This window comes from Manihot esculenta, chromosome 17 (genome assembly GCF_001659605.2).
Source record: "Manihot esculenta cultivar AM560-2 chromosome 17, M.esculenta_v8, whole genome shotgun sequence".
Taxonomy (NCBI): Eukaryota; Viridiplantae; Streptophyta; class Magnoliopsida; order Malpighiales; family Euphorbiaceae; genus Manihot; species Manihot esculenta.
This window is the reverse complement of record NC_035177.2, coordinates 8,946,805-8,971,926: the sequence shown is the minus strand read 5'-3', so window position 1 is coordinate 8,971,926 and position 25,122 is coordinate 8,946,805. Positions and strand designations below refer to the sequence as shown.

Sequence of the window (25,122 nt, the reverse complement as noted above, 5' to 3'; positions counted from 1 at the left end):
GTTTTTTGATCAATCGCATGCCTTCCTCCGTCCTTCATGGTGATATCCCTTATAACATTTTATTTCCCACTAAATCTTTGTTTCCTATTGAGCCACGTATCTTTGGTTGTACTTGTTTTGTTCGTGATGTTCGTCCACAGGTTACTAAATTGGATCCCAAATCACTCAAATGTGTCTTCCTTGGCTACTCTCGACGTCAGAAAGGGTATCGTTGTTTTTCTCCTAATCTGAATCGATATCTTGTGTCTGCGGATGTAACATTCTTTGAGTCCACTTCGTTTTTTCCGCCATCATCTGTTTATAACACCCAGGAGGAGGAAGATGACATCTTGTTATACACTGTTCGCTCTTCGTCTCCTCAGACTACTCCTACACCTTTCGCTTATGTGCCAGGTCGCCCTCCCATCTTTCATGTATATTCCAGACGCTTAGAGGACTCTGACTCCATTCCGCTACCCGCTTCTTCGTCGACCGATCCTGCTCCTACTGATCCTTCATTGTCTGATTTGGATTTGCCCATTGCTCTTCGTAAAGGTAAACGTACTTGCACTTATCATATTTCATCTTGTGTCTCTTATGATCAATTATCCTCCTCTTCTCGTTGTTTTGTCACTGCTTTAGATTCTATTTCAATTCCCAAAACTGTTATTGAGGCTTTGTCCCATCCTGGTTGGCGTGCTGCAATGGAAGAGGAAATGATGGCCCTTGACACTAATGGTACTTGGGAGTTGATGTCCTTGCCCCCAGGAAAGCGGGCTATTGGGTGCAAATAGGTGTTTGCAGTGAAAGTAAATCCTGATGGATCTATTGCTCGCCTCAAGGCCCGTTTAGTGGCCAAAGGTTATGCACAAACTTATGGAGTTGACTATTCTGATACATTCTCCCCAGTTGCCAAGCTCGCATCTGTCCGATTGTTTATTTCCTTGGCGGCTACTCATGATTGGTCTTTGCATCAACTGGATATTAAAAATGCTTTTCTTCATGGTGATCTTCAGGAGGAGGTTTATATTGAGCAACCACCTGGTTTTGTTGCTCAGGGGGAGTCAGGTAAGGTTTGTAGACTTCGAAAATCGCTTTATGGCTTGAAACAGAGTCCTCGGGCAAGGTTTGGCAGGTTTAGTGAGGTGGTCCAACAGTTTGGAATGAATTTGAGTAAGTGTGATCACTCAGTGTTTTATAGAAATTCTGATAGTGGAGTAATTCTGCTTGTAGTATATGTGGATGATATCGTTATCACAGGAAGTGACATTGCTGGCATCACATCCCTAAAGGAATTTCTTAAAACAAAGTTTCATACAAAGGATTTGGGTTCCTTGAAATATTTCTTAGGAATCGAAGTTATGCGGTGTAAGAAAGGCATCTTCTTGTCTCAAAGAAAATTTGTTCTTGATTTGTTGGCAGAAATTTATTTGTTGGCAGAAACAGGAAAATTGGGTGCTAAGCCTTGTAGTGCCCCAATGACCCCTAAACTTCAACTTACCACAGAAGACAGTGAGCCATTTGTAGATCCTGGAAGGTATAGAAGATTAGTTGGCAAGCTGAATTATTTGACGGTGACTCATCCTGATATTGCATATTCAGTGAGTGTGGTAAGTCAGTTTATGTCTTCTCCTACTGTTGCCCAGTGGGATGCTCTGGGACAGATTCTTTGTTACCTTAAAGGGGCCCCAGGGCGAGGCCTATTCTATGGTAACCATGGGCACTCAAATATTGAATGCTTTTGTGATGCTGATTGGGCAGGCTCGAAAGTTGATAGGAGGTCAATTACTGGGTATTGTGTTTTTGTGGGAGATAACTTGGTCTCATGGAAAATTAAGAAGCAAAATGTGGTCTCCCGTTCTAGTGCTGAATCTGAATATCGAGCTATGGCACAAGCCGTTTGTGAAATCTTGTGGGTACGTCAACTGTTGGAAGAAGTTGGGTTCACAAATTCGGTGCCTGCTAAGTTGTGGTGTGATAATCAAGCAGCTATCCACATTGCCTCCAATCCAGTATTTCACGAGAGGACTAAACACATCGAGATTGATTGTCATTTTGTTCGTGAAATGGTCGAACAAAAGATAATATCAACAGGACATATCTGAACTGGAGAACAATTAGGAGATATTTTCACTAAAGCTCTAAATGGGACTCGAGTTGATTATATATGTAACAAGTTGGGCATGATTAACATTTATGATCCAACTTGAGGGGGAGTGTTATAAGTTATAGAAAGTAAATATGTTAATATAGGAAGTAAATATTGATAGATGGGTCAGTTGCTTAATCTTAGGGATTGTATAATCATAGGCTTGATTTTCCTTCCTGTTTAGTTACCGTCTCTCATGTATAAATAGGTTGTAATCTCTATTGTGATATACAATAAATATTATCTTTCTACATATGGCAAATTCACGCGCCAGCAAGTGTAGGCGCGTTGCTATCACCGGCCACCCACTGGTGCTACCTTTGCCATCTGAAATTGTTGAAGTGGGTTTCTTCTCAATCCAAAATCTGTGAGGTTTGAGTACTGTTTCTGATCTGATTTTCCGTCAAGGGTGGTACTGGATTTTGATTGTTCTGAGTCTTCATTCTCTCATATGGTGTTTTATTTGCTGATTAGAGTTAGCTATTAGTTGGGTCTTTTAAATGGCCACTGATAGTAAAGCATATGCTGCTGAAATTATTCCTGCACCAATTAAAATCACCTAACATAAGTTGAAAGGGCCTAATTATATAGAGCGGAGTAGGAAAATTAGGGTCTACTTAGATAGTGTTGAGAGAGATGACCATTTAACTAAAGATCCCCCCACTAATGAAACTAAACAAGTTTGGCTTAGAGATGATGTACAATTGCATTGAAACAGTCCGTCCCAAATAACTTTTGAACCCATTTTTCACTTGGCCTAAAATAGTTAACCCAAATTCTTTAATAGTATTAAGCCAGGATTTATATATTACCAATTGAATTGGTAATTTGCCGATGTGGGATGTGGGACTCTTTCCCACATCAAGCAGCTGAATATCACACACTCTCCCCTGCTAAATTTGCAAAGTCCTCGTCACAACTGAATTCTGAATCGGATATAATTGCTAAGCCAGGACTGAACTCTCGGGTATTTTGGTTCGCTAGTACCTCGGGCCCTCGTCTCACACGGGTAGCCCTTTCCTCGCAGTCCCACTAGCTCTGCACAATTTTTTTGACCTAGGGTGACTCTAATACCTAGATCTCTTGCATGTTCCACACGTTTAACACCTTTTGATGTTCATTGTCGTTAAAGGCATCCTTCTCTCTCAGCTTTGAAGAAGTTATATCCACAGTTTCATTCTTTGTCGGTTTTAGATTGTGAGTTTTGTCAATTTGCCAAACATTATCGTTTACCTATAGTGTCTCGAGTCAATAAACGGACTTCGTCCCCCTTTGAGTTAATACATTCAGATGTTTGGGTCCTTATCCTATTGTGTCTAAGTCTGGTTTCAAGTACTTTGTTACTTTTGTTGATGATTTCTCTCATACTACTTGGTTATTTTTAATGAAGAGTAGTTTAGAATTATTCTCTATCTTTTGTGCGTTTTATGCTGAAATCCAAACCCAATTCAATATTTCCATTCGTATATTGCAAAGTAATAATCCTAAAGAGTATCTCTCTGGGAAATTTCAATCTTATTTGTTATAAAAAGAGATTCTTCATCAGACCTTTTGTGTTGACACTCCTTCACAAAATGGAGTTGCCAAAAGAAAAAATTGACATCTTCTTGAAGTAGCCAGAACCCTCTTATTCCAAATGAAAATACCTAAATATTTTTGGGCTGATTCTGTATCCACTGCTTGTTTTTTTATCAATCGCGTGCCTTCCTCTATCCTTCATGGTGATATAACATTTTGTTTTCCACTAAATCTTTATTTCCTATTGAGCCACGTATCTTTGGTTGTACTCGTTTTGTTCGTGATGTTCATCCACAGATTACTAAATTGGATCCCAAATCACTCAAATGTGTCTTCCTTGGCTACTCTCGATGTCAAAAAGGATATTGTTGTTTTTCTCCTGATCTGAATCGATACCTTGTGTCTGTTGATATAACATTATTTGAGTCCACTCCGTTTTTTCCCCCATCATCTGTTTATAACACCAAGGGGGAAGAAGATGACCTCTTATTATACACTGTTCGCTCTCTATCTCCTCATACTACTCCTACACCTTCCACTCATGTGCCAGGTCGCCCTTCCATCTTTCATGTGTATTCTAGACGCTTAGAGGACTCTGACTCTGCTCTGCTTCCTGCTTCTTTGTCGACAGATCCTGCTCCCACTGATCCTCCACTGTCTGATTTGGATTTCCCCATTGCTCTTCGCAAAGGTAAACATACTTGCACTTATCTTATTTCGTCTTGTGTCTCTTATGATCAATTATCCTCTTCTTCTCGTTGTTTTGTCGCTGCTTTAAATTTTATTTCAGTCCCCAAAACTGTTATTGAGGCGTTGTCCCATCCTGGTTGGCGTGCTGCAATGGAAGAGGAAATGATGGCCCTCGACACTAATGGTACTTGGGAGTTGATGTCCTTGCCCCCAGGAAAGCGGGCTATTGGGTGCAAATGGGTATTTGCAGTGAAAGTAATCCGTGATGGATCTGTTGCTCGCCTCAAGACCCATTTAGTGGTCAAAGGTTATGCTCAAACTTATGGAGTTGACTATTCTGATACATTCTCTCCAGTTGCTAAGCTTACATCTGTTCGATTGTTTATTTCCTTGGCGGCTACACATGATTGGCCTTTGCATCAACTGGATATTAAAAATGCTTTTCTTCATGGTGACCTTCAAAAGGAGGTTTATATTGAGCAACCACCTGGTTTTGTTGCTCAGAGGGAGTTAGGCAGGGCTTGTAGACTTCGAAAATCCCTTTATGGCTTGAAACAGAGTCCTCGGGCATGATTTCGCGGGTTTAGTGAGGTGGTCCAACAGTTTAGAGAGGTGGTCCAACAGTTTAGAATAAAGATGAGTAAGTGTGATCACTTAGTGTTTTATAGAAATTCTGATAGTACAGTTATTCTGCTTGTAGTATATGAGGATGATATCGTTATCACAAGAAGTGACGTTGCTAGCATCACATCCCTAAAAGAATTTCTTAAAACACAGTTTCATACAAAGGATTTGGGCTTCTTGAAATATTTCTAGGGAATCGAAGTTATGCGGTGTAAGAAATGCAGCTTCTTATCTCAAAGAAAATATGTCCTTGATTTGTTGGCAGAAACAGGAAAATTGGGTGCTAAGCCTTGTAGTGCCCCAAAGGGGTCTAACCTTCAACTTACCACAGAAGACAGTGAGTCATTTGCAGATCCTGAAAGGTATAGAAGATTAGTTGGCAAGCTGAATTATTTGACGGTGATTCGTCATGATATTGCATATTCAGTGAGTGTAGTAAGTCAGTTTATATCCTCCCCTACTGTTGCCCAATAGGATGCTCTGGAACAAATTCTTTGTTACCTTAAAGGAGCCCCAAGGCGAGACCTATTCTATGATAACCATGGGCACTCAAATATTGAATACTTTTCTGATGCTGATTGGGCAGGCTCAAAGGTTGATAGGAGGTCAACTACTCGGTATTGTGTTTTTGTGGGCGGTAACCTAGTCTCATTGAAAAGTATGAAGTAAAATGTGGTCTTCCGTTCTAGAGCCGAATCTGAATATCGAGCCATGGTACAATCCGTTTGTGAAGTCTCTGGGTTGTATACGTCAATGATATTGCTATTACAGTAAATGATTATGTAAGGATTTTTTTCTCTCAAGTTTTTATTGCATGCAAATTTTCATACCAAAAACTTGGAGTACCTTAAATACTTATTGGAAGTAGAAGTCTTAAGAAGCTAAAAGGGAATTTTTTTTATCTAAAAGAAAATATGTCCATTACCTACTTGCAGAAACTAAGATGTTGTGAGCAAAACCTTGCACAGTACTAATGACTCCTATTGTATATTTTACAAAACATGACAGTATCCCTTTGATGATCTAGAGAGGTACAGGAGACTAGTTGGGTAATTGAACTACCTCACAATGATGACTTGATCAAACATTACTTTTGCACTAACTGTAGTGAGCCATTTCATATCTACACCTACAGTCAATCACTAGGCGGCTTTGGAACAAATTCTATGCTACTTAAAGGGAACGCCAGAATTTGGTATACTATTTAGTGATCATGGCCACACTCACATTCAGATGTTGATAGAGCTGAATCTAAAAGTGATAGAAAATCCACTAAAGATTACTGCATTTTTGTTGGACAAAACCTAGTGTCTCATAAGAGTAAGAAGTAGAATGTCATCCAAATTGAGTGCAAAATTTGAATACAGAACCATGGTCCGATCCACTCATAAAATTTTATGGATAATCCATTTGTTGGCAGAAGTCAGTTTAGACCCTCACCTCCAGCAAAGCTCCAGTGTGATAATTAGGTAGCTCTCCATATTGCTTCCAATCCAGTAATCCAATGTATCACGAACGGACTAAACATACAAAAGTTGACCGTTATTTAATCCGTGAGAATATTCAAGAAAATGTAATTTCCAACAAAAGAACAACTAGGTGATATATTCACAAAAGCTTTAAATGAATATAGAGTGAAATATCTCGGTAACGAGTGGAGCATGATTAATATTTATGCTCCAGTTTGAGGTGGAGTGAGTGTCAAAGTGTGTACAATATGTAGGAGATTAACTTACCATAATAGGCAGCATGACTATAGGATCTAATGTAGGAGCAAATTGTGTCTAAAATGTACATTATTTCCATATCCAAGGATCTTCTATCTTGTATATACATCACCACTTTTCATAGACTAAAATACAATGAAATTCCTTTCAATTCCTGTTGTGTTACATATTGTAAGGGATATTACCATGAAGCCATGAAGAACAGAGGAGGCCATATGATTATTCAAAAAACAAGCAGTTGACACAACATCAGCCCAAAAACAATTAAGAACTTTTATTTAGATCAAGAGAGCTCTGGCTACTTTAAAAAAATACTGATTTTTACATTCGGTATAGCAATTCTAAGGAGTACCAACACACGAAGAAAGGATGATGTAGAAGGATAATATTTGTTGTATTTCACAATAGAGATTACAACCTATTTATACATGAGAGACGGTATCTAAACAGGAAGGAAAACCAAGCCTATGATTATACAATCCCTAAGATTAAGCAACTGACCCATCTATCAATATTTACTTCCTATATTAACATATTTACTTTCTATAACTTATAACACTCCCCCTCAAGTTGGATCATAAATGTTATTTATGCCCAACTTGTTATATATATAATCAACTCGAGTCCCATTTAGAGCTTTAGTGAAAATATCTCCTAATTGTTCTCCGGTTCGGATATGTCCTGTTGATATTATCTTTTGTTCGACCATTTCACGAACAAAATGACAATCAATCTCGATGTGTTTAGTCCTCTCGTGAAATATTCGATTGGAGGCAATGTGGATAGCTGCTTGATTATCACATCACAACTTAGCAGGCACCGAATTTGAGAACTCAACTTCTTCCAACAGTTGACGTACCCACAAGATTTCACAAACGGCTTGTGCCATGGCTCGATATTCAGATTCAGCACTAGAACGGGAGACCACATTTTGCTTCTTACTTTTCCATGAGACCAAGTTACCTCCCACAAAAACACAGTACCCAGTAGTTGACCTCCTATCAACTTTCGAGCCTGCCCAATCAGCATCAGAAAAGCATTCAATATTTGAGTGCCCATGGTTACCATAGAATAGGCCTCGCCCTGGGACCCCATTAAGGTAACAAAGAATCTATCCCAGAGCATCCCACTGGGCAACAGTAGGAGAGGACATAAACTGACTTACCACACTCACTGAATCTGCAATATCATGACGAGTCATTGTCAAATAATTCAGCTTGCCAATTAATCTTCTATACCTTTCAGGATCTGCAAATGGCTCACTGTCTTCTGTGGTAAGTTGAAGGTTAGGGGTCATTGGGGCACTATAAGGCTTAGCACCCAATTTTCCTGTTTCTGCCAACAAATCAAGAACATATTTTCTTTGAGATAAGAAGATGCCTTTCTTACACTGCATAACTTCGATTCCCAAGAAATATTTCAAGGAACCCAAATCCTTTATATGAAACTGTGTTTTAAGAAATTCTTTTAAGTATGTAATGCCAGCAATGTCACTTCCTGTAATGACGATATCATCCACATATACTACAAGCAGAATTACTCCACTATCAAAATTTCTATAAAACACTAAGTAATCATACTTACTCATATTCATTCCAAACTGTTGGACCACCTCACTAAACTTGCCAAACCATGCCCGAGGACTCTGTTTCAAGCCATAAAGGGATTTTCGAAGTTTACAAACCTTACCTGACTCCCCCTGAGCAACAAAACTAGGTGGTTGCTCAATATAAACCTCCTCCTGAAAATCACCATGAAGAAAAGAATTTTTAATATCCAATTGATGCAAAGGCCAATCATGAGTAGCCGCCAAGGAAATAAACAATCGGATAGATGCGAGCTTGGCAACTGGGGAGAATGTATCAGAATAGTCAACTCCATAAGTTTGTGTGTAGAAGGATAATATTTGTTGTATTTCACAATACAGATTACAACCTATTTATACATGAGAGACGGTATCTAAACAGGAAGGAAAATCAAGCCTATGATTATACAATCCCTAAAATTAAGGGACTGACCCATCTATCAATATTTACTTCCTATATTAATATATTTACTTTCTATAACTTATAATACTCCACCTCAAGTTGGATCATAAATGTTAATCATGCCCAATTTGTTACATATATAATCAACTCGAGTCCCATTTAGAGCTTTACTGAAAATATCTCCTAATTGTTCTCCAGTTCAGATATGTCCTGTTGATATTATCTTTTGTTGGACCTTTTCACGAACAAAATGACAATCAATCTCGATGTGTTTAGTCCTCTCGTGAAATACTGGATTGGAGGCAATGTGGATAGCTGCTTGATTTTCACACCACAACTTAGCAAGCACCGAATTTGTGAACCCAACTTCTTCCAATAGTTGACGTACCCACAAGATTTCACAAACGGCTTGTGTCATGGCTCGATATTCAGATTTAGCACTAGAACGGGAGACCACATTTTGCTTCTTACTTTTCCATGAGACCAAGTTACCTCCCACAAAAACACAATACCCAGTAGTTGACCTCCTATCAACTTTCGGGCCTGCCCAATCAGCATCAGAAAAGCATTCAATATTTATTTGAGTGTCCATGGTTACCATAGAATAGGCCTCGCCTTTGGGCCCCTTTAAGGTAACAAAGAATATGTCACAGAGCATCCCATTGGACAACAATAGAAGAAGACATAAACTGACTTACCACACTCACTGAATATGCAATATCAGGACGAGTCACAGTCAAATAATTCAGTTTGCCAACAAATCTTCTATACCTTCCAGGATCTGCAAATGGCTCACTGTCTTCTGTGGTAAGTTGAAAGTTACAGGCCATTGGGGCACTACAAAGCTTAGCACTCAATTTTCCTGTTTCTGCCAACAAATCAATAACATATTTTTTTTGAGATAAGAAGATGCCTTTCTTACACCGCATGACTTCAATTCCCAAGAAATATTTCAAGTAACCCAAATCCTTTGTATGAAACTGTGTTTTAAGAAATTCTTTTAGGGATGTGATGCCAGCAATGTCACTTCCTATAATAACGATATCATCCACATATACTACAAGCAGAATTACTCCACTATCATAATTTCTATAAAACACTGAGTGATCGCACTTACTCATCTTCATTCCAAACTGTTGGACCACCTCACTAAACCTGCCAAACCATGCCCGAGGACTCTGTTTCAAGCCATAAAGGGATTTTCGAAGTCTAAGTGGTTGCCCAATATAAACCTCCTCTTGAAGATCACCATGAAGAAAAGCATTTTTAATATCTAGTTGATGCAAAGGCCAATCATGAATAGCCGCCAAGGAAATAAACAATCGGACAGATGCGAGCTTGGCAACTAGGGAGAACGTATCAGAATAGTCAACTCCATAAGTTTATGCATAACCTTTGGCCACTAAACGGGCCTTGAGGCGAGCAATAGATGCATCAGGGTTTACTTTCACTGCAAACACCCATTTGCACTCAATAGCCCGCTTTCCTGGGGGCAAGGACATCAACTCCCAAGTACCATTAGTATCAAGGGCCATCATTTCCTCTTCCATTGCAGCACGCCAACCAGGATGGGACAAAACCTCAATAACAGTTTTGGGAATTGAAATAGAATCTAAAGCAGTGACAAAACAACGAGAAGAGAAGGATAATTGATCATAAGCGATACAAGATGAAATACGATAAGTGCAAGTACGTTTACCTTTGCGAAGAGCAATGGGCAAATCCAAATCAGACAGTGAAGGATCAGTGGGAGTAGGATCGGTCGACGAAGACACGGGTAGCGGAATGGAGTCAGAGTCCTCTAAGCGTCTGGAATACACATGAAAGATGGGAGGGCGACCTGGCACATGAGCGAAAGGTGTAGGAGTAGTCTGAGGACACAGAGAGCGAACAGTGTATAACAAGAGGTCATCTTCCTTCTCCTGGGTGTTATAAACAGATGATGGCGGAAAAAAACGGAGTGTACTCAAAGAATGTTACATCCGCAGACACAAGATACCGATTCAGATCAGGAGAAAAACAACGATACCCTTTCTGACGTCGAGAGTAGCCAAGGAAAACACATTTGACTGATTTGGGATCCAATTTAGTAACATGTGGACGAACATCACGAACAAAACAAGTACAACCAAAGATACGTGGCTCAATAGGAAACAAAGATTTAGTGGGAAACAAAATATTATAAGGGATATCACCATGAAGGATGGAGGAAGGCATGCGATTAATCAAAAAACAAGCAGTGGATACAGCATCAGCCCAAAAACATTTAGGTACTTTCATTTGGAATAAGAGGGCTCTGGCTACTTCAAGAAGATGTCGATTTTTTCTTTCGGCAACTCCATTTTGTGAAGGAGTGTCAACACAAGAGGACTGATGAAGAATCCCTTTTTGTAGCAAATAAGATTGAAATTCCCTAGAGAGATACTCTTTAGCATTATCACTTTGCAATATACGAATGGGAACATTGAATTGGGTTTGGATTTCAGCATAAAATGCACAAAAAATAGAAAATAATTTTGAACGACTCTTCATTAAAAATAACCAAGTAGTACGAGAGAAATCATCAACAAAAGTAACAAAATACTTAAAGCCAGACTTAGACACAACAGGACAAGGACCCCAAACATCTGAATGGACTAACTCAAAGGAGGACGAAGCCCGTTTATTGACTCAAGATAGTGTAGGTAAACGATGATGTTTGGCAAATTGACAAGACTCACAATCTAGAACAGACAAAGAATGAAACTGTGGACATAACTTCTTCAAAGCCGAGAGAGAAGGATGCCCCAAACGACAATGAACATCAAAAGGTGTTAAACGCGTGGAGCATACCAGAGATCGAGGAGATCGAGATAGTTGCTAATCCAAGACGTAAAGACCCTCTGACTCACTCCCTCTACCAATAATCTGCTTCGTCGAAAGATTCTGAAAAACACAGTGATCAGGAAAGAATGAGATACAGCAATTCAATGCACGAGTGAGTTTACTCACGGAAAGCAAATTAAACACGAACTTAGGGAGACATAACACAGAGGATATAAAAAGAGAAGGGATTAAGTTGACATGACCAGAACCCATGACAGAAGATTTAGTGCCATCAGCAAGAGTAACATAAGAAGGCGATGTATGAGACTCAAGATTGGACAAAATGTTAGAATTACCTGACATATGATCGGTAGCACCAGAATCAATAACCCATTTGGAGGATAAAGACACAAGACATGCAGTAGAATTACCTGACTCGGCAATTGCAGTGATAAAGGAGGAATTAGAGGATTTTAGAGATGCCTGGTATTGGATGAATTGTACATATTCATCTGCAGATATCAAAATTTCCTGATCGGAAGATCCATTCAATTTGTGTTCCGTGATTTCAGTCATCATAGGAATCACATCAGTTATGGTGGTGGTTTTAACTTCAGCCATAAGGACAACCAACCCAAAACGATAGCAACAAAAAAAACACAGAATCAGAAAACAGTATTCGGCATGAACAGTACCGGCGTGAACAGTACCCGTGAACAGTGCCTATGAACAGTACCGTGAACAGTACCGATGAACAAAACCCGAACGGCAAACAAACCTCAGATCTGACAAGGGAATGATGTGGCGACTCCAGCGATGGTGAGATCCAAATGTTACCCTTTATGGGTAACCCAAATGAACAGATCCCTAAATCTCCAAATTTTTTTTTTATTGATATTATTTAAACTTGACTAGAGAGAAAAAAAAAAAATTAAATCTCTACGAGAATGGCTCTGATACCATATAGAAGGATAATATTTGTTATATTTCACAATAGAGATTACAACCTACTTATACATGAGAGACGGTATCTAAACAGGAAGAAAAATTAAGTCTATAATTATACAATCCCTAAGATTAAGCAACTGACCCATCTATCAATATTTACTTCCTATATTAACATATTTACTTTCTATAACTTATAACAGATGAAAAATTCCTTTCTGTGACAAATAAGATTGGAACTTACTAAAAAGATATTCCTTTAGCATTATCAATTCACAACACTCGAATAGACATACTGAATTGATTTTGAATTTCAACACAAAAAATGGAAAATCTGTTTTGAACCATTCTTCATTAAAAATAAATAAGTAGCAAGAGAGAAATCATCAAAAAAAAAATATTGAAATACTTGAAACCACCATCTTAATGCACTTACTCAAAGAGGGCCCTTACCTATACCAGTACCAAATCAATAGCCTTAGGGTTTCAGAAATCCTAAAATTGAAATTAATGCAAATTAAAACCCTAAAATGAAGTTTAGGGCTCTAATACCATGAAGATTTTGAAAGAATTTATAAATTTGTTTGTATTTCTAACTTAATTTTAAAAATAATTTACATGGCAATTTATACACAGAATTTCAAAAAAAAAAAAAAAAGAATAAACAATTATAAGTAATTGCAAATAACTTCCCACAATTAAGGACCCTTTATCTATGTTGAATAGCATCTCCTCATACTGTATTGTTGAATATGAGATTTTAACTTTCTATTAATACAAATTATCAATCTCCATTAAAATTTCTATTGGAATCTTATTTATCTTGTTCCTAACCATTGTTTTAAATCGCGGTCATGGCTGTGTTCGCGGTCGCAGTTGTGAGTAATGAAAACATACATATAATGGTCGTAACGTAATGGTAATGGCATGGCGCTATGCAAATTTTTCAAAAAAATTTGCAAAGTTCATAAAATGAAATGATATTGATTAGATTTAATATAAAACAACATATACAAATGCATAATAAATATAAATACATCAAATATAGATTATTTAACTTAAGTTAAAACGCATATAGTTTAAAATAAGAAAAACCAGTACAATTTTTATAGATTAAGTAAATTAATAGCTCAAAATACAATTTAAACTCAAAATTAATACTTTAATCCACAAAAATTTAGAAAAAAAAACAGCTACTAAAAACCAAAGTATAAAATAACAATTTAGAGGAAATACTTAGAAATGCATTAGTTTGTGATGGATCAAGTTTATATGAGAAATACGCGGAGAGGATTAAAATCTGAAAGAGAAAGGGAAGGGAGAACTTAAAAAATATTATTTTTGAAACTGCTGAAAAGTGTGGAAACTGATAAAAATGAGAATAAGGGTAGAAGATGGAAGATATAAAAGAATTTTAATTATTAGTAACAGCAGCGGCCATTACGCCTACAACTCAGGAGAGCCGTTGTATAACGGGGTAACGGGTATCAGCCCCCCAAAACTCGTTACATAACGGCCGTTATGTTAAAACCATGCTCCTAACTCTCTCCACAAGTATTCATGCTTTAGGTGTTAGTCCTGTCTATGACGAAGGTGTATTACTTATTCCACATAGATTCAGTGTGCAAGTAGTGTAACTTCTGCTAGATTTGAGCATTTCTCCCACCCTTATGCTAGCTTTTGGGATCAATTATGCCCAAGTTCAATTTCTTATAAGTTATCTACAAAATTTTCTTCTGAAACTAAAATATGAAGTCCACATGGATTATGTTAAATTCTCGAGTTAAGGATCGAGTCACGGGTGTGCAAGTAGGAGAATTGTCTTCAATTATAACCTTGCCTTTATTATGGTCACCACCTCTCCAGGTGGAATTTATGACGAAATAATTTGAGTGCTCAATAGAGGAAGCGCCGGAACCTCAGAGAGCTCCAGATCTTGGAAGAATTTGGTAAATAGTTTCTCCTTATTTCATTCATTAGTAATAACTCCTTTTCATAGTGAGGCTTACAATTGATTAAGGATTATATTCATATAACCTTATCAAATACAAGCAAGGGTTTTAAATATGGTAACTAATCTATAGATAACTAGATAAAAGTAAGAATAACTAAACAAAAATCTAATCAACTACTTGATAAACTCGGAATGAGATGAATCACTTAATTTGAAGAGGTAAGCTTCTACCACCAACAGACTCCTAGTTCTGTTGGGAGTGCTTGTTGTAGTGCTTACCCATGAATGCATCCATAACATATGCATTACAATTGGTTCCATTGCAACTAAATTTCTACATCCACACTAAACCCTAAAATTAATTCTTCTAAGTTGTTTTTCAATGTTACAACAAGAAAAAAAAATCACTTCAAAAATTTTCACAAAGTTTATTTTCCCAAAAAAGTTGTATTTCCCGTACGAACAAAGTCTAGAAAGAGAGAATAATCAAAACTTAAACTTACCAATCTACCGGTTACTCTTTCACCAAATACAAAAATGGCGCCATTTTCTGCAAAATCCAAGATTTTAGACAAAAAAATATGTGCTTCACACAAATCTATAATAATGATATTACCTCAAAAAAACGCCACAAAAAAACCAACAAGCAGGAAAAAAAAATCATCAACTCATACCATCAATGCATGCTGAATGAAGCAACCCAGCAGCAACATTTTTAACCTAAGGAGCCACGAATCCAAGAAACAAATGATTATTAATAGATAGACCTGATAATTGGAACTAGATACCCAAGTGGTGCTTTTACCAAGCCTCCACATGCATTGTCCCACATTAACTATGGATAGTAGCTAAACTTTACACCTCATCAAAGGACTCATTCAACCACACAGCCAAAAATATTTTTATGTTCAAATTTTGTAATTTTGTAGCTTTTTATTTCCTTTTACTGGTAATTATTTTTCTTGGTGTAATAAAATTTTGCATACTTATTCATTAAAATTAATATATACTTTTCTGGAAATTATTAAATTTTTATTTATTCATAACCCAAAGATAAACTAAAAATTATTTTTTATACCAGTTATCCACCAAACTCAATCCATTTTCCTATGAAATTTATACATTGTAAAAAAGTGCTATAAATTTTATGGTAAATTACCTTTTTCTTCTGCAAGTGCATATTTAATTTTACCAATGGATATAAATTATATACATGTTAACTATCATTAATCAATGGGCGTCACGCTAGTTAGCAGTTTTTGTTGGGAGTGGGAATTAACTCATGAAAAGCTAATTGATTTCCTTAATGTCTCATTTATTAACATAGACTTTAGTATTCAAATAGGCTTACTTAAATGATTAAGTTACATTACTTTTAGTTGACTCACTCATGTCTTTAAGTTTTTATTGGAGTATAAGTTACTGATTTTTACTCTAATATGATATACATTTAGATCTAAATGTAATTTATTATAATTATAAGCCTAATAATCTTGTTGAGATATGATTTGGTTGTAATTATGGCTTAAGACTACCGCTGATTTATGTGTTGTAATTATGCATTCTTTCTTACATGTAAACAAGTAAATAGTATAAATACCCATAGAAAGACAATATTTGTTGTATATCACAATAGAGACTACAACTTATTTATACATGAGAGACGGTATCTAAACAGGAAGGAAAATCAAGCCTATGATTATGCAACCCCAAGATTAAGTAGCTAACCCATCTATCAATATTTACTTCCTATAACCTATAACACTCCCCCTCAAGTTGGAGCATAAATGTTAATCATGCAGAACTTGTTACATATATAATCAACTCGAGTTCCATTTAGAGCTTTAGTAAAGATATCTCCTAATTGTTCTCCAGTTCGGATATATCCTGTTGATATTATCTTTTGTTGGACCTTTTCACGAACAAAATGACAATCAATCTCGATGTGTTTAGTCCTCTCGTGAAATACTGGATTAGAGGCAATGTGGATAGCTGCTTGATTATCACACCACAACTTAGCAGGCACCGAATTTGTGAACCCAACTTCTTCTAATAGTTGACGTACCCACAAGACTTCACAAACGGCTTGTGCCATGGCTCGATATTCAGATTCAGCACTAGAACGGGAGACCACATTTTGCCTTTTACTTTTTCATGAGACCAAGTTACCTCCCACAAAAACACAATACCCAGTAGTTGACCTCCTATCAACCTTCGAGCCTGCCCAATCAGCATCAGAAAAGCATTCAATATTTGAGTGCCCATGCTTGCCATAGAATAGCCCTCGCCCTGGGGCCCATTTAAGGTAACAAAGAATCTGTCCCAAAGCATCCCACTGGGCAACAGTAGGAGATGTCATAAACTGACTTACCACACTCACTGAATATGCAATATCAGGACGAGTCACCGTCAAATAATTCACCTTGCCAACTAATCTTCTATACCTTTCAGGATCTGCAAATGGCTCACTGTCTTCTGTGGTAAGTTGAAGGTTAGGGGTCATTGGAGCACTACAAGGCTTAGCACCCAATTTTCCTGTTTCTGCTAACAAATCAAGAACATATTTTCTTTGAGACAAGAAGATGCCTTTCTTACACCGCATAACTTCGATTACCAAGAAATATTTCAATGAACCCAAATCCTTTATATGAAACTGTGTTTTAAGAAATTCTTTTAGGGATGTGATGCCAACAATATCACTTCCTGTGATAACGATATCATCCACATATACTACAAGCAGAATTAATCCACTATCAGAATTTATATAAAACACCGAGTGATCACACTTACTCATATTCATTCCAAACTGTTGGATCACCTCACTAAACCTACCAAACCATGCCCGAGGACTCTGTTTCAAGCCATAAAGGGATTTTCGAAGTCTACAAACCTTGCCTGACTCCCCCTGAGCAACAAAACCAGGTGGTTCCTCAATATAAACCTCCTCCTGAAGATCACCATGAAGAAAAGCATTTTTAATATCCAGTTGATGCAAAGGCCAATCATGTGTAGCTGCCAAGGAAATAAACAATCGAACAGATGCGAGCTTGGCAACTAGGGAAAATGTATCAGAATAGTCAACTCCATAAGTTTGTACATAACCTTTGGCCACTAAATGAGCCTTGAGGCGAGCAACAGATCCATCAGGATTTACTTTTACTGCAAACACCCATTTGCACCCAATAGCCCGCTTTCCTGGGGGCAAAGACATCAACTCCCAAGTACCATTAGTGTCAAGGGCCATCATTTCCTCTTCCATTGCAGCACGCCAACCAGGATGGGATAAAGCCTCAATAACAGTTTTGGGAACTGAAATAGAATATAAAGCAGTGGCAAAACAACGAGAAGAAGAGGATAATTGATCATAAGAGACACAAGCTGAAATAGGATAAGTGCAAGTACATTTACCTTTGCGAAGAGCAATGGGCAAATCCAAATCAGACAGTGAAGGATGAGTGGGAGCAGGATCTGTCGACGAAGAAGCGGGTAGCGGAGCGGAGTCAGAGTCCTCTAAGCGTCTGGAATACACATGAAAGATGGGAGGGCGACCTGGCACATGAGCGAAAGGTGTAGGAGTAGTTTGAGGAGACAGAGAGCGAACAGTGTATAACAAAAGGTCATCTTCCTCACCTTGGGTGTTATAAACAAAGGATGGCGGAAAAAACGGAGTGGACTCAAAGAATGTTACATCTACAGACACAAGATACCGATTCAGATCAGGAGAAAAACAACGATACCCTTTTTGACGTCGAAAGTAGCCAAGGAAGACACTTTTGAGTGATTTGGGATCTAATTTAGTAACCTGTGGATGAACATCACGAACAAAACAAGTACACCCAAAGATACGTGGCTCAATAGGAAACAAAGATTTAGTGGGAAACAAAACATTATAAGGGATATCACCATGAAGGATGGAGGAAGGCATGCGATTAATCAAAAAACAAGCAGTGGATACAGCATCAGCCCAAAAACATTTAGGTACTTTCATTTGGAATAAGAGGGCTCTGGCTACTTCAAGAAGATGTCGATTTTTTCTTTCGGCAACTCCATTTTGTGAAGGAGTGTCAACACAAGAGGACTGATGAAGAATCCCTTTTTGTAACAAATAAGATTGAAATTCCCTAGAGAGATACTCTTTAGCATTATCACTTTGCAATATACGAATGGGAACATTGAATTGGGTTTGGATTTCAGCATAAAACGCACAAAATATAGAACATAATTCTGGACTCTTCATTAAAAATAACTAAGTAATACGAGAGAAGTCATCAACAAAAGTAACAAAGTACTTAAAGCCAAACTTAGACACAGTAGGACAAGGACCCCCAAACATCTGAATGTACTAACTCAAAGGGGGACGAAGCCCGTTTATTGACTCGAAATACTGAAGGCAAACGATGATGTTTGGCAAATTGATAAGACTCACAATCTAGAATAGACAAAGAATGAAACTGTGGATATAACTTCTTCAAAACCGAGAGAGAAGGATGCCCTAAACGACAATGAACATCAAAAGGTGTTAAACGCGTGGAGCATACCAGAGATCGAGGAGATCGAGGTAGTTGCTGATCCAAAACGTAAAAACCCTCTGACTCACTTCCTCTACCAATAATCTGCTTCGTCGAAAGATCCTGAAAAACACAGTGATCAGGAAAGAATGAGACACAACAATTCAATGCACGAGTGAGTTTACTCATGGAAAGCAAATTAAATGCGAACTTAGGGAGACATAACACAGAGGATACAGAAAAAGAAGGGGTTAAGTTGACATGACCAGAACCCATGACAGACGATTTAGTGCCATCAACAAGAGTAACATAAGAAGGCGATGTATGAGACTCAAGATTGGACAAAAGGGTAGAATTACCTGACATATGATCGGTAGCACCAGAATCAATAACCCATTTGGAGGATGAAGACACAAGACATGCATTAGAGTTACCTGACTCGGCAATTGCAGTGATAGAGGAGGAATTAGAAGATTTTATAAATGCCTGGTATTGGATGAATTGTGCATACTCATCTGCAGATATCAAAATTCCCTGATCGGAAGATCCATTCAATTTGTGTTCCGTGATTTTAGTCATCATAGGAATCACATCAGTTACGGTGGTGGTTTTAACTTCAGCCATAAGGACAACCAACCCAAAAACGATAGCAACAAAAGAAACACAGAATCAGACACAGTAGGACAAGGACCCCCAAACATCTGAATGTACTAACTCAAAGGGGGACGAAGCCCGTTTATTGACTCGAAATACTGAAGGCAAACGATGATGTTTGGCAAATTGATAAGACTCACAATCTAAAACAGACAAAGAATGAAACTGTGGATATAACTTCAAAGCTGAGAGAGAAGGATACCCCAAACGACAATGAACATCAAAAGGTGTTAAACGCGTGGAACATGCAAGTGATCTAGGTAGTTGCTGATCCAAGACGTAGAGACCCTCTGACTCACGCCCTCTACCAATAATCTGCTTCGTCAAAAGATCCTGAAAAATACAGTGATCAGGAAAGAATGAGACACAACAATTCAATGCACGAGTGAGTTTACTAACAGAAAGCAAATTAAATGTGAATTTAGGGAGACATAACACAGAGAATACAGAAAGAGAAGGGGTTAAGTTGACATGACCAGAACCCATGACAAAAGATTTAGTACCATCAGCAAGAGTAACATAAGAAGTCGATGCATGAGACTCAAGATTGTACAAAAGGGTAGAATTACCTGACATATGATCGGTACCACCAGAATCAATAACCCATTTGGAGGATGAAGACACAAGACATGCAGTAGAGTTACCTGACTCGGCAATTGCAATGATAGAGAAGGAATTAGAGGATTTCAGAGATGCCTGGTATTGGGTGAATTGTGCATACTCATCTTCAGATATCAAAATCCCCTGATTTGAAGGGGCCTCAACTGCCATATGCGCCATTTGTGTGCGCTGATTCTTATTCTGTAGTTTTTGACATGTCTTCTTAGTATGTCCTGGTTCGCGGCAGTAATAACAAATGATTCCTCCTGAGTCAGAAGCAGAACCTGTTTTCCCAGAACGCTGAGATCTTTTACCAGCATTAAAACCTCCCCTTTGCTCACCTCTATTATTCTGTCTGCCACTGTCATTGCGGCTAACAAGGGCACTAGTGGGGTGTGAAGGAATTGGAGATTCTGTACGCAATACCCTAGTGAACACATCATGTAACGATGATATTTCAGAGTCAGAAAGAATCTGAGCTTTAGCTATCTCAAACTCTGGAGGGAGACTTGCAAGAAAGCTCATAACAGCCATTTGTTCTCGTTGAGCTTGTTGAGTTTTCACATCTGTACTAAAAGGCATCAATAGATTAAGTTCTTCATAAACTCTTTTAAAATTCATAAAATAGGATGTCAAAGTTCTATCATTTTTCTGGGCTCGGTAAAACGGCTTACACACATCATAAATACGGGAAATATTCCCTTTGCCAGAATACAGAAATTCCAAATATTCCATTAATTCTTTAACAAATTCACAGTGATTAATAAGACTAATCACCTCACTATGAATAGAATTTCGAATCTGCAGAAACAAACGAGCATCATCCCTCATCCGATCTCTACGAGTTTCATCAGTTGGAGGATCCTTGGTAAGATGATCATCCATTGCAATACTTCGTAAATAAATACGGATAGTCTTACTCCAATCTAAAAAATTAGATCCATTTAATTTGTGTTCCATGATTTTAGTCATCACAGGAATCACATCAGTTACGGTGATTTTAACTTCAGCCATCAGAACAACTAACCCAAAACAATCAAAATAGCAAAGGATCAGAAGAACAGTACCCGTGAATAGTACCCGTGAACAATGCCGATGAATAGTACCGTGAACAGTGCCGATGAACAGTACCAAATAAAACACCTCCACCCAACACCCAAACGGCAAACAAACCTCAGATCTGACAAGGGGTCGGTGTGGCGACTCCAGCGATGGTGAGATCCAAATGTTACCCTTTATGGATAACCCAAATGAACGGAGCCCTAAGTCTCCCAAAAAATTTTAAAACTTTACGAGAGAAAAGAGAAAAAAATCTCTACGAGAATGGCTCTGATACCATGTAGAAAGATAATATTTGTTATATATCACAATAGAGATTACAACCTATTTATACATGAGAGACGGTATCTAAACAGGAAGAAAAATCAAGCCTATGATTATGCAATCCCTAAGATTAAGTAACTAACCCATCTATCAATATTTACTTCCTATATTAACATATTTACTTCCTATAACCTATAACAATACCCAAAGGCTTGAAGGAATAACATAAGCTTCTCTTTTACACAAATTTGTATCTTTATTATCATTTTTCATGGTATTAGGGCTAGAAAATAAAGGATAGTGTTTGGTGTGACTGGTAGTCTTTTGAAAAGAGAAATAAAACCCATCTGACCAGTTGAGGATTCGTGAGTAGGAGGTGTCGAGTCGTACACCATCTTTCCATAAAGCTTCACCTATCTATGGCAAACCACGGCCTTAAATATTGTTGTCGAAGACCTTGTCGGCAACACCAGCACTTTGTTTGCATTTCTGACGACCTTCCTATGCGGCACTGCACGTACCTTTTTTCGAGCCACCTTTCCAACTGGACTTCCACCCTTTAGGTTGCTTCAGTCTGGCGACTCTAAGGCTGTTATGTTATGTAAAAACCATTATTTATAGGCTTTTGCCCTTTCGGTTACAGTTACACCTATTATTTGAGGGTAGAGGAAAATTGTTCCTGTAACGGTGGTTATGCCTGTTACTTAATGGTAAAGGCCGTTATTTACTGTTTAGTAACAGTATCAGTCTGTTATCTCACTTTTTTTTATATTAACTAGACATAAGCAACAATATTTTATCTTTTTTTTTCTCTAGTTTGGGGAGTTTTAAACTATTATTTCTCATTTTCTCTCTCAAATTTTCACAAAAGTCAACTATCCATATACAAATCTTTCACTTCACTCTTGAGCTAAAATTATAGATTATCTTTCTAGTTCTACACATCTATATATTACAGAAGTTTAGTTATTTATCTCCATTTTTGTTTTTGTTTTTTGTTTTACTTATTTGTTGAAGAAAATCATAATCTATTTATCAAACATCATAAAGGTAAAATTATTCTTATAATTTATGCTGATGACATAGTAATGATGGAAGATGTCAAAAAAAATGGCTTGATAAAAAATTTGAAACCAAAGATATAGAAAAACTTAGTATTCCCTAAGAATTCAGATTACCAGATCAGAAAAGGGAACATTCATTTCTCATAAGTACATTCTAGATCTTTTGAAAAAGACTTGTATGTTGGATTGTAAACTAGTAGAATTTTCTATAAAAAAACAATCACATGCGAAGCAGAAACTAGTGAGTCAGTGATAGATATCAGAGACAGGTAGAAGACCAATTTATCTCTCACACACCCAAACAGGCATAGCATATGTAATTAGTTTAGTCAATCAGATGCATGGCATGATCCCTGTGAGACTCATATACAAGTTGTTTACCGCATCATGCTTTATTTGAAGTTTGCTCCAAGGAAAAAGGTCTTCTTTTCTCTAAAGATAATCACTTCCAAGTTTCAAGTAGAAGCCTTCATAGATGCAAATTGGGCTAGATCTCCTTATGATAAGAGATCAACCTCTGGTTATTTTATAATTATGGAAGAAAACCTTATTAGTTAGAGAAACAAGAAGCACATTATCGTTGTTTGATCAAGTGTTGTTGATCGATGGTTCAAGGTCTTTAGGAACTTTTGTTGTTTCAAAAGTTATTGGAGGAACTAAAATTGGTAAAAGAGGACAAATTACTCTTGTACTATGACCACAACAATATGATTAATATAGCTCAAACTAATTCAACATAATCGAATGAAGCATATGCATATAGAGATTAATTAGCACTTTATTAAAGAAAACTAATGATGGCATCTTAAGCCTAATGCATGTGACTTCTGACAAGCAGCTAGCTGACGTGTTACTGTTTACTAAGGGCTCAACAAGACCTATCATATTTTAGTTTGCAAGTTGGGTATGTGCAATATCTATACACCAACTCGAGAGGAGTATCAACTAATTAGGCAAGTTCTAGGCAGAAATTTAGGTCCTTAATTGTAGAGAATATTATTTATGTTTATTTATTTCCTTTTTCATTGGAATTATTTGCATATAAATTGATATATACATTATTTGTAAAGATTAAGAGTGAAATATGATTGAGCTCATAAATTCTCCTAACAATCTTTTTTTACGTTTTAATTGTTACAGCTAACCAACTAAATTGTACAAAATTGTTATCAATATTACGATTGAAGCTAAAATTCAAAAAATTAAAATAATAGAATATATTCCAAAAGATGCAAAATAAGATTTTTTTCTATTAAAAATTAGACCTTTATTGCATGCAGTGCTGTTAAAGGCGAAAAAAGGCATCCTGCGAGGCGCCGGCAAGGCGAGGCAGGTGCCTCTCTCCGAGGCACTCGCCTCAAAGAGAGAGGCGCCCGGCAGGCAAGGCTAAGATTTTTGTTTTCAAAAGTAAAAAAAAATACAGAACAGGAGCAGCAAAGAAGTAGAAGGAGAAGGAGAATGTAGAAGGATAATATTTATTGTATATCACAATAGAGATTACAACCTATTTATACATGAGAGACGGTAACTAAACAGGAAGGAAAATCAAGCCTATGATTATACAATCCCTAAGATTAAGCAACTGACCCATCTATCAATATTTACTTCCTATATTAACATATTTACTTTCTATAACTTATAACACTCCCCCTCAAGTTGGATCATAAATGTTAATCATGCCCAACTTGTTACATATATAATCAACTCGAGTCCCATTTAGAGCTTTAGTGAAAATATCTCCTAATTGTTCTCCAGTTCGGATATGTCCTGTTGATATTATCTTTTGTTGGACCTTTTCACGAACAAAATGACAATCAATCTTGATGTGTTTAGTCCTCTCGTGAAATACTGGATTGGAGGCAATGTGGATAGCTGCTTGATTATCACACCACAACTTAGCAGGCACCGAATTTGTGAACCCAACTTCTTCCAACAGTTGACGTACCCACAAGATTTCACAAACGGCTTGTGCCATAGCCCGATATTCAAATTCAGCACTAGAACGGGAGACCACATTTTGCTTCTTACTTTTCCATTAGACCAAGTTACCTCCCACAAAAATACAATACCCAGTAATTGACCTCCTATCAACTTTCGAGCCTGCCCAATCAGCATCACAAAACCATTCAATATTTGAGTGCCCATGGCTAAGATAGAATAGGCCTCTCCCTGGGGCCCCTTTAAGGTAACAAAAAATCTGTCCCAGAGCATCCCATTGGGCAACAGTAGGAGAAGACATAAACTGACTTACCACACTCACTGAATATGCAATATCAGGACGAGTCACCGTCAAATAATTCAGCTTGCCAACTAATCTTCTATACCTTCCAGGATCTGCAAATAGCTCACTGTCTTCTATGGTAAGTTGAAGGTTAGGGGTCATTGGGGCACTACAAGGCTTAGCACCCAATTTTCCTGTTTATGCCAACAAATCAAGAACATATTTTCTTTGAGATAAGAAGATGCCTTTCTTACACCGCATAACTTCGATTCCCAAGAAATATTTCAAGTAACCTAAATCCTTTGTATGAAACTGTGTTTTAAGAAATTCTTTTAAGGATGTGATGCCAGCAATGTCACTTCCTGTGATAACG

At 37.4% G+C, this 25,122-nt stretch overlaps 1 protein-coding gene across 4 annotated transcripts in view; it reads right to left on the bottom strand.

The window, feature by feature from the left end:
- The window catches only part of LOC110605364 (ultraviolet-B receptor UVR8), a 63,037-nt gene that overhangs the window by 12,580 nt on the left and 25,335 nt on the right, over nucleotides 1-25,122 (bottom strand). For 3 of the 4 annotated variants that reach the window (XM_021743881.2, XM_043952618.1, XM_043952619.1), the window contains exons 8-9: nucleotides 15,054-15,099; nucleotides 14,883-14,929 (exon numbers count right to left, since the gene is read on the bottom strand). The exons of the other annotated variant lie outside the window; for it this stretch is intronic. In XM_021743881.2, the coding sequence (XP_021599573.1) occupies nucleotides 14,883-14,929; nucleotides 15,054-15,099 (93 nt within the window). The remainder of the gene's footprint in view (nucleotides 1-14,882; nucleotides 14,930-15,053; nucleotides 15,100-25,122) is intronic. 4 annotated transcript variants of the gene reach the window in all.